We start from the raw sequence: 10,827 nt of genomic DNA on the forward strand, positions 1-10,827 counted from the left end.
TATTGTATAAGATAATGTCATCTAATATTTAGTAATGCACTGTATAATACTATATAAGATAAAAATAAATATTTTTAATAAAAATATCTTTTAATAAAGAATTTATATAATTCTTCAAAAAATATCATATGATATTAATTTTTGTAAAAATTTAGTGATCAGTGTGTCCAAAACATAAATAAATTTTTATAAAAATAAAAATATTAAATATTTTAAAAATTAATATATTGAAAAATTAATTTTTATTTTAATATATTAATATTAAAATAATATATTAATTTTTGAGAATTGCACCGGTCAACAATGTTAATACACACATCCTCTTATCAGGTCTTATCCTTCTCTTAGGTCGGATTAAGTTATACATCATTTTGATGTATTAAGGGATTCTGCTGTATAAGCTTATAGTATACGATGATCACATCAAACAACTAAAAATATCATAACGTATAATATAACTTTATATTATCATGCTTTAAACATCGCACCAAACATGCCGTAAGTGATAGATGGACCAGCAAGAGGAGAACTTCTCCAATGTTTATAATAGGGGCCCACATAACAGGTTACATTCAATGATCATAATTTTCGTGGACTAAGGATTTTTACGTATGAAACTTTCACGTCTAACAGTATTTGTTGACTACAGACACTTAAAAATTGCAAGAAATGTTTATGGGAAATCAGTTTGTCATGTTTTAGGAATGAAATTTTGGTCATTCAATTATTTTTTTAATTATATATTTTCAGAAATACATAGTTAAAATATTAAAATTGTTGATATGGAAGATAGAAAAAAAAAAATTTAATATTTTAAATATGTACTCCCATAAATATATAGTTAAAAATTATTGCATGATGTCCTATCCGATGCTCCGGATGTTTATTTATCTTGCTTTGTTTGTTCACATCACAAGAAGTTCATTTTGAAAGAGGGTATTTAATAGCAAAAACTCTTTTTTGTCATTTATCACTTTACGCTCATGAAAGAAAAAGCTCACTATTCCACTTTCCAAGATGAACCAAAGAATGCTTACAAGTTACACCGCTACCGCTAATGCGTTAACAAAGATCCAAAACAAAACTCTCCAACTGAACTTCTTTGTGCGGCCTCTGCAACCACAACCAATATCATTCAACAGAACAAACAAAAGGGTTGGTGAAAACTGAAAAACAACCAAACATTAAACATAAAGAAAAATTGGGGAAAGTGAAGTTCAACAAAAAATGTGGAACTAAGAACAAAGCAACTAGTCAATAGAACGCAAAAGCTTACCTTTCAAAGTAGAGTGCAAAGGGGGCAACACAAATGGCAGAAACAACATGACGATATGTAATGAGTGCAAAGATGAAAGTACCCTGAACTAATATAACCCTTGATAGCAGCTGCATCCCAGTTGCAAAAATTTGCACAAGTAACATGCTCAGTAAAGCCTGTGAAGACATGAACCATTCCTTCACAGTTCTCATGCTCTTTGCCTCTGCTTCTCTCTCTCTCTGTTTCCCATTCTCTCTGTCTAAAGGAAGAGAAAAACAAAACCAGCAAAATAAGGTGCTAAAATAGGTGCTTGTGTATCTTCTCACAAAAGAGAAACAAATACATGAATAAAGAGAGGAGAAAGAAACGGTGTAATGCTAGCAGCTAAGGTAAACTATCTGAGACACACGCTCATGATGCAAAATCAAAAGTCAATGTAGAAATAAATGCTGGAAAGCTTTGGGAAAACCTGAAGGGACGAGGAAACGGTGACAGATGCCATGAATTAGAGCAAAACTATTATGTCAGTGTGAACTCTCTGTGTCAGTCTGCCACTCGGTCTCCATGTTTGTCACCATTACGTGTTATCCTGTGTCATTCGTGATTTAATAATAAGAGTAGCGATATGCATTATGTTTACAGTTGTTTTGGGACATTTCGTGGTTGGTGCCTTTCCCACTAAGGTAGTGTTTGGTAGTAGTTTTATTTTGATATTGATGAAAAAGTGTAAGTGAATATTGGAAAATATCACGTTTGGTTCAGGTTTTTAAAAAAAATACTAGACAAATAGGGTGGATGGGGAAATGACTTTTGTGTTAACTTTTAGATGAAATTCACTGTTACAAAATACCACTTGAGATGTGGTATTTTGAGATAACTGGGGAAGTGAAAAAATAGGTGCGAAGTTTCTTCTGAACATAAATTTTGTAAATTTAAATAAATTTTCCTGGTAATATTTCAGTCAACCAAACATCTTTTTTTAAACTTTCCCATCAAACTGACTTTCTTACCATTTCTTCGGTTATTAGATTTCCCTTGTAAAAAAAAATTTATCCTCTACCAAACACTCCCTAAGAGTTAATATATCTTCTATATGAGGAAGTGTCATTATTTGAATAAATTTCTTATAGCAAAGTTCAAATTTGAATAAACCATCGAAGTTGAGAAAGATGATGATAACAAGTGTTCTGGCTTCTGGAGCCAAATATATGTTATCTCACATGCCCTATAACTGGTGCTCACACACACAAATACACAGGCAATTCTCTGAATATACCTCTATTGTATTACTGATTCTGGAAGCTCTCTTTTACAAGAGTTACAATGTGCTATTTATAAGCAATAGCAAATGACTAACATAGGAAATCCAAACATATTAATTGTCCACTAACAAATACCTAGGGACACACCTCTTCACCATAAACTAAGCATATTAATTGTCCAATAATAGATACCTAGGGACACACCTCTTTACCATAAACCTTTCATTTTCTATTTTCTTTTATTTAATTTAAAACTTATCACAACAAAACTCCCCCATAAGCTTTAAATTCTTCGACCATCCTTCATGCCAATCCTTTTCTTGAAATTTTCTAACAGCAACGTTGGCAACGACTTCGTAAATATGTCACCCACTTGATCTCGGCTTGCAACATGAGTGAGCTCCACCTTTCCTTCCTTGACTTGATCCCGGATGAAATGAAACCTGACATCTATATGCTTACTCCTCTCATGGTTGACCGGGTTCTTTGCTAACTCGATTGCAGACTTATTGTCAATCCGAATCTCGGTTGGGTCAACTTGTTCTTGCTCCAATTTACTCAATAGATTCCTCACCACATTGTGTGACAAACGCACCAGGATGCATCAACGTACTCGGCTTCGCATGTAGATAAAGCCACAGTGGGTTCCTTCTTTGACACCCATGTGAATGTTGTGTTTCCCATGAAAAACACATAGCCAACCATGCTCTTCCTGTTATCAACATCTCTGCACCAGTCGCTATCTGAATATCCCACCAGCTTGTACTTGTCTGACTTCGAATAATAAAGTCCTTGCGAGATTGTTCCTTGAACATATCTCAATATCCTTTTTGCTGCCTTCCAATGTGTGTAGCCCGGATCTTCCATGAAACAACTTATAATCCCAACACTTAGACACAAGTCTGGCCTCGTACAAGTTAAATACCTCAAACATCCTACTAGACTCCGGTAATTACTCGGATCAACTCTTTCTTCTCCATCATACTTCGAAAGTTTTAAGCCGGGTTCCATAGGAGTTGAAACCGGATTGCAATCTATCATTTTGAACCTCTTCAGGATATCTTTTGCATAAGCTTCTTGAGATACGAAGATCCCGGATTTGTCTTGTCTGACTTCCAGACCAAGGAAGTATCTCATCAGACCGAGATCCTTCATCTCGAACTCTTTTGTCATTTTTTTCTTGAAGTCTTGTATCATCCCTTCATCAAAAGGATTAGATCATCAACATATAAAGCAACTAGTAAAATATTACCTTCTTTCTTCTTCACATACAGGGCATGTTCACATGGACATTGCTCAAATCCGTCTGATAGCGACTTCGGCAAGAGCACCGGTCGTAAAAGTAATAAAGTGTACTGAGTACGAGATCGTTCCCACGAGGATCAGAATTTCAAGCACTAATTCGCTAATCGCGTCTTAGTTGGACAATCAAAAGTTGAGATGAAGAGAATTGTGTTTTTGAGAAACAATCAAAATTAAAAACAAATAAGAACATGCAATTAAAGAAAATTCAGACTTAAAAGAGTAATTGAAAAGATGATGATGGATTTAAGAATTTAAGAGAAGCGTAGTTAAGGTTTCGACTTCCCCCAATCTCCTCAATATGTTATGAATTAAACTATCAAGAACGTTTTCTTAATATATTGCCAATCAATTCTATCTAAGTTAATTAGGGCTCAATTCCTTGTTACCCTAAATCTATGTGATCTTGAAAGAACTCTAGTTCCCCGATTATTCCCCAAGAAAACATGCCCTAAGATCAAGAATTACAAGATTGTATAATTACCCTATGTCTATCCCTAGATCACAAGGATTATGATAAATTTACCATGTAAAGGTTCATGCACCAACATCCCTATTGTCATACAATTCCCCAAAACCATTCTATAAGGAGAAAACTCATAGAAAGCATTGAAAGCAGATAAATTTATTCAACTATAAAAAGAAAGGATTCAGAGACAATTTAATTCATAAACATAAAGATTCAATTGGGTTCCATCTATCCTTAACTACATAAAAGACTATTCAAGCATACTGAATTGAAAAATAATAATAAAGAAAAGAGAACCACAAGCCTCCATTGGTGTGATGTTGACTTGGTTCCTCAGTGTTCCAGCGCTCCGCAACAGGATTCCTCCTTCAAGCTTCGCGTTCTGAATTGGTCTATGAAAATTGGTTTCTGAATGTGTTTTTTTTGGTTTGCTCCCAAGCTCCTTATTTATAACCATAGGAGTTGTATCTGTCATTAAATCTCCCAATGAATCCATATCAGCTTTGTATTTGATTTTCTCTTTGTTTCCTTTTTTCGTTTTATATCTTGGAGATTGGTTGACGATTTAAAGCTTCAAATCTTTGTTGTATCTCCCATCACATCTTCCCATTGGATTTATATCTTATTTTAATCAAGGTTGACGTGTTTCCTCTTTGTATCTTTATGAAATCAGCTTGCATATCTTGATCAAATCTTTCCTGGAGTTGCTTTGGCCGTGCTTGGACGTTTTAGCGTGCTGTTTGTGCGCTAAAACGTACTTGATGTGTATTCTTGTCTGCCTCCCAACGTTTTGGCGACCAGTAGCACGCCAAAACGTGCTCTTCGAAGGGTTCTGGTTGCTTCATGGGCGTTTTGGCGTGCTGTTTGTGCGCCAAAACGCTCTCCTCCAGGGAGTAATGGTTGTTTTCTTCTTTTGTGCGTTTAAACATGATTCATGGACGCCAAAACGTCCTCCTTCAGCTGGTACACACTTGGAATCTTACTTTCTTGAGGCTTCAACTCAACTTGATGTCTTCTTTTGGTTCCAAAATGCCATAATAGGTGTCAAAAACCCTTGCAAATGAGCATTACGACAACATGTTAGCAAGATATTAAATTACTGTAACTTTATAGTATAAAACCCTTATTTCCATGCAATTCACAACATATATCAATCATAATTAAGCCTAAAAATATGGTAAACTAAGGGTTTATCACCGTCCTTCTTGAAATAAGAGTCAATACGGGTATTCCAAGCCCGTGGTGCCTGCTTCAGCCTATAAACGCCTTCTTCAGCCTTAACACTTTTCTTTCTTGTCCGACTTTCATGAAATCCGGAGGTTGTTAGAGATATACCTCCTCCTCAAGTACACCGTTTCATAACTCCGATTTCACATCCATCTGATAGATCGGCCATCCAAGTTGGGCTGTATGTGAGATCAACAACATGATTGTCTCCATCCTCACTATCGGTGCAAACACCTCGTCATAGTCTATTCCAGCTTTCTGCTTGTACCCCTTTGCTACTAGCGGGGCTTTGAATCGCTCAATCTCCCCTTTAGCATTCATTTTCTTCTTATATACCCGTTTTACACCGATGGGCCGACTTCCTTTTGGTTCTCAGCTAACTCCCATGTCTTATTCCGCTCAATAGATTTTATCTCTTCTTCTATGGCAGATTTCCATTTTTCATTTCGGACAGCTTCCTCAAAGTTCTAATCCTCAGAATCTGCTAACAAGCAAACGAGATGTGCTTCGTTAGTTGAGTCATACAAGTCTTGCAAGCTTCTCATTCTTGGTTGTCTCTGCTCTTCTTCATCATCAGAGACTTCAGGATTTTCCAGGATATGGGTCGAAGGTTGTCCGACCTCAATTGATATATTTTCGGGTTCCACATTGACCCCGGATGTACTATTCCAGTCCCATTCATCTTTTTCATTCACTTTCACATCTCGGCTTACCAACACCCTTTTATTGATGGGATCCAACAACTTGTACCCCTTCGTCTTCTCATCATATCCAATAAACACAAACTTCTTACCCTTATCTTCAAGCTTCGTTCTGAGCTGGGCCGGTATGTGTGCATACGCAACACTACCAAAAATCTTGAAATGAGCCACTGATGGCTTTAGACCACTCCATGCTTCCTGTGGAGTTTTATCATTCACACTTGAATGCGGACATCTATTCTGCACGTACACAGCACATTGTACGGCTTCTCCCCAAAACTCTTTAGGCATATTTTTAGTCTTTAACATAGAACGCACCATATCCAAGATAGTCCGGTTATTTCTTTCAGCAACTCCGTTTTGCTGTGGTGTGTATGGCGCAGTCAGAAACTGCCTTATCCCGTGTTCTTCACAATACCTTTTAAAGGATGTTGAAACGTACTCGCCACCTTGGTCAGAACAGACCGACTTGATGTATCTCCCGGTTGCATTTTCTATCATCACTTTAAACCTCTTAAAGGCCTCTAGCACCTTGGACTTCTCCTTCAGAAAATATACCTAAGTCTTACGACTAAGATCATCAATAAACGAAACAAAATATCTCTTTCCACTGAAGGACCCCGGAGCTATAGGTCCACACAGGTCGGTATGTATCAACTCCAAAGCACACAGTCTTGCTATCCTTTGGAACGGGCTTCTTGCGTGCTTGCCCAGCACACAGTCTTCACAGAACTTACTTTCAGAATTTATCTTTGGCAGTCCCACTACCATGTTCTTCTTCATCAGCTCGGCTAGACCACCGTAATGAAGGTGTCCAAACCGTCGATGCCACAGAGACATCTTATCCTCCACCTCGGCTTGCAGACAGCCGACCTCCACGCTCCTCAAACTCAGCTTATACATTATGTTCTTTTCCATCTGAACTCGGGCTATCAGACGCCCTTGTTTATCTTTCAATAGTAGAACTCGGTCTGTCATTAGAACCAAGTAACCTTTCTCCAGCAACTGTCCAATGCTCAAAATGTTACTTCTGAGCTCGGGCACATAGTAGACATCTCGAATTGTTCCAACCTGTCCATCCTTTTGGAGAAAACAGATCGTACCATGACCTTTCACATCAATTTTGGATGCGTCTCCAAAGGAGACATGTCCCCTTCCATCGTTCTCAACTCTTTGAACAAATGTTTGTAACCACACATGTGATTACTGGCACCAGTATCCAAGTACCACTCCGTCTCACTCTTCGAGCTAGTTTCACCATGTGCTAACATCATAACTCCTCCATCTCTTATTTCTCCTTCTGCAGCGAAGTTTGAAGTCTCGTCTACTCTTCTTTCATCTCCGCAATCTTTAGAAAAATGCCCAACTCGGCCACAGTTATAGCATTTGTCCGAGTTGCAATCTTTTGAGTAGTGACCATACTTGCCACACTTATAACATTTTATATTACTTTGATTTAACCACCGGCCTCTTCCACCTCGGCCACGTCCTCTACCTCTCTAGTTTTGCTAACTCGTCTCAGCTCTTTCTTCATGTTTCACCTCCTGACCTCGGCCACGACCACCTCGGCCATTTCCACGTCCACCTCGTCCACGACCTCTACCTCGGACATTCTGAGAGTACAACACCTTTTCGTCCTTAATTTTTGCTTTTGTCTGGAATGCTTGCTCAAGAGGTTCCTCCTTCTTTTTCTTTTAGCGCTGCTCATGTGCTTCAAGAGAACTAGCTAGCTCTTCAATAGAAAGCGTAGCCAAGTCCTTAGACTCCTCAATTGCACATACCACATTTTCGAAGTCGTCTGTCAACAACCTCAAAATCTTTTCAACAACTCTGGAGTCGGTCAACACCTCTCCATTGTGTTTCAACTGGTTCACCACGGTCTGAACCTGGTGATGAAGTCCGACACTCCTTCGGTTTCCTTTATCTTCATCCCCTCCAACTCTCCTCGAAGAGTTTGAAGTCTGAACTGCTTCACACGGTCCGCGCCTTTGCGGGCATCTGCCAAAAATGTCCCACGCTTCTTTTGAAGTTGCAGCACTCGCAATCTTCTCAAAGCCTGACTCGTCAACAGCTTGGAACAACATGTACAATGCTGCCTTGTCTTTTGATCGCGTCTCTTTCAACGCCTTATTTTGAGCCGCCGTATATCCTGCAGTAGTTGTCGGTTCTTCAAAACCTTCTTGAACTACCTCACAACTATCTTGGGATCCAAGAAGAGCTTTCATTTGGATGCTCCAATTCTCATAGTTTACCTTCGTTAGATGAGGCAACGACATATTACTGGTCACAACCTCCATTGGCTCAAGCTCTGATACCAATTTGTTATTTCACAGGCCCTATAACTGGTGCTCACAAACACAAATGCACAGGCAATTCTCTGAATATACCTCTATTGTATTACTGATTCTGGAAGCTTTCTTTTACAAGAGTTACAATGTGCTATTTATAAGCAATAGCAAATGACTAACATAGAAAATTCAAACATATTAATTGTCCACTAACAAATATCTAGGGACACCCCTCTTCACCATAAACTAAGCATATTAATTGTCCACTAATAGATACCTAGGGACACACCTCTTTACCATAAACCTTTCATTTTCTATTTTCTTTTATTTAATTTAAAACTTATCCCAACAATATAGGCTGATATGACCGAAAGTAACGATATCACGAAGAAGATAGAGTTACCAAAGTCGGCAATTTGGACTTTCCTTCCTTTCTTTTTTTCATTTTACTTTTGGGTTACTCTCTGTTGTTTTGTACATGACTTCTGCAGTTATTTCTTAAAAATATATGATAAGAAAAAATTTAATATCATAACAAACATAAATGTTGTAAATATCATTTTGGGTTAAATAGCATTCCTGTAGAAAAACAAGTTCCAGAAGATGATTTGATAAAGTAATTTTTTTAAAATTATTTCAAAGCTCAAACTAAAGGTAAGTTATTTGATAAAGTAATTTTTAGCTTTTTCTAAAAAATTGGTATACATGTTAAAAAACAAAGTTCTCTAGCGAACTTTTAATTTCTTTTATCATTATAAAGATATATCGTTTATGATAAGAGATTTTACAAAAACATGTTTAACTAAGCTTTTTTATTTAATTATATAAAAAAGGGAAAAAAGTACTAAGATGTTGCATCGACACAAGACACGCTAACACACGACACGCTAATACGTTAATTCTTAAAAATGTCATATTTCGACACGACACGTTTTGATATTAAAGAATGTTTTTAATATATATATAATTTATATTTAATGTATATAACAGCTCATAATAAATCATATAACCAATCAAATATTCAAATTTCATAACATAAATATAAACAAAAATAATTTTTCGTATCTTATTAATTTTTCATATCAAATTTCATAACAAAAAAATTGATTTATAATTTTTTATAAATTTTTAGTTAATAAAATAAAATTTAGACCTAAAAAAAAGTGTCGAATGTGTGTCGGAGCATTGACCGCGTGTCAAAAAAAATTGACTGCATATCGAAAAAGCATATCAAAAAGTGTCGGAGCATTGACCACGCATCTCAAAATATTGACCACCCGTGTTGGGAAACGTTTCAAACACTGACACATTCCAACGCGCATTTTTTAAAAACTTTCATGTGTCCGTGATTTGCTGGTAATACCTATTATTGATGTCCAATTTACTTCGAACTAGTTCTTAACTTGTGCAGTCCATGAAATAATATTGTAATATTTTAAAATATGTTATAATTTTGAAAACTCTCATGTTAAATGGACATAAATTATAATAATTATGAAAACATTTACTAGAACAAAATATGTAGATAAATTTCTAAATCATTTATTAAAAGAGAACCACCTAATTGAAAAATTAAGAATAAGCAAAAAGTTCCAAAAAGACAATTATTTGATAAAAGAATTTTCAAAGAGAAAAAACATATCATGTCTACCTTATTTTCATGCTTACCAATCTTAAGAGAAGAGAGAAATGACGAAAGTTAGTTGAGATTGACTACCTCTCAGAAAAACAAGGGAGTTTGACTCTCCCATATAACTTAATTATATTTTTAATTGTTAGAATCAAATAAAAATAACTATTTAATTACTTAATTAAAGAAATAAGTTTGCAAACAGAAAATAGCATTGATCATTTTAGCATGGGAAATAATTAGTGAGAAAACCTGTTCACTAAAATGCTTATAATTAGTTGGCTTAAATTTCGGTGATTTTCTCTTTTTAATTTCTCTATTTGTTAAGTTTTGTTTTGAGGAGATGTTATAGTTACTACCATTTTCTCTTACTACTTGTTACTACCAAATCTTAATCGTTGATTTTCGTCAATCTAACGGTTATAATTTATTAAAATTATTAATTAATTAATAAATGTGACCCAATAAAAAATAATAGACAAATGTAAGCAGAAAAAAAAGATAGATAAAATAACTTATCCTTTATAACATATCATTACTTGGGAAAATTGTCGTTACAACTTTTTGTTTGAGCGCTAACAAATGCGATGAGAATATGCAATTTCAAATTCTGCATGTCATCATGTACACCCTTTTCGTGAGTCTTTTGCGTACTTCTCCAAGGACCATTAATATTATAGTGGGTCCTCA

General features: G+C 35.9%; 1 protein-coding gene across 1 annotated transcript; it reads right to left on the reverse strand.

The window, feature by feature from the left end:
- Positions 1 to 1,040: 1,040 nt before the first annotated feature.
- LOC133302274 (uncharacterized mitochondrial protein AtMg00810-like) lies at positions 1,041 to 3,693 on the reverse strand. Its single transcript, XM_061502031.1, has 3 exons — positions 3,134 to 3,693; positions 1,277 to 1,513; positions 1,041 to 1,113 (listed from the first exon to the last, which is right to left on the reverse strand). Exons 1-3 carry the CDS (start codon positions 3,691 to 3,693, stop codon positions 1,041 to 1,043), a joined length of 870 nt encoding a protein of 289 aa, XP_061358015.1.
- Positions 3,694 to 10,827: the final 7,134 nt, after the last annotated feature.

Source organism: Gastrolobium bilobum, unplaced genomic scaffold, assembly GCF_033153095.1.
Source record: "Gastrolobium bilobum isolate Gb01-03AN ecotype WA unplaced genomic scaffold, APGP_CSIRO_Gbil_v1 utg18713, whole genome shotgun sequence".
Taxonomy (NCBI): Eukaryota; Viridiplantae; Streptophyta; class Magnoliopsida; order Fabales; family Fabaceae; genus Gastrolobium; species Gastrolobium bilobum.

What these genes read in the sequence shown, in the direction of transcription:
- LOC133302274 (XM_061502031.1), bottom strand. Translation starts at nt 3,693, where the DNA reads ATGACAAAAGAGTTCGAGATGAAGGATCTCGGTCTGATGAGATACTTC. An exon ending in TTATCTACATGCGAAGCCGA is followed by an intron (nt 1,514 to 3,133) that starts GTACGTTGATGC and finishes TCCTTTAGACAG; the next exon opens with AGAGAATGGGAAACAGAGAG. An exon ending in TTTGCACTCTACTTTGAAAG is followed by an intron (nt 1,114 to 1,276) that starts GTAAGCTTTTGC and finishes TTGTGGTTGCAG; the next exon opens with AGGCCGCACAAAGAAGTTCA.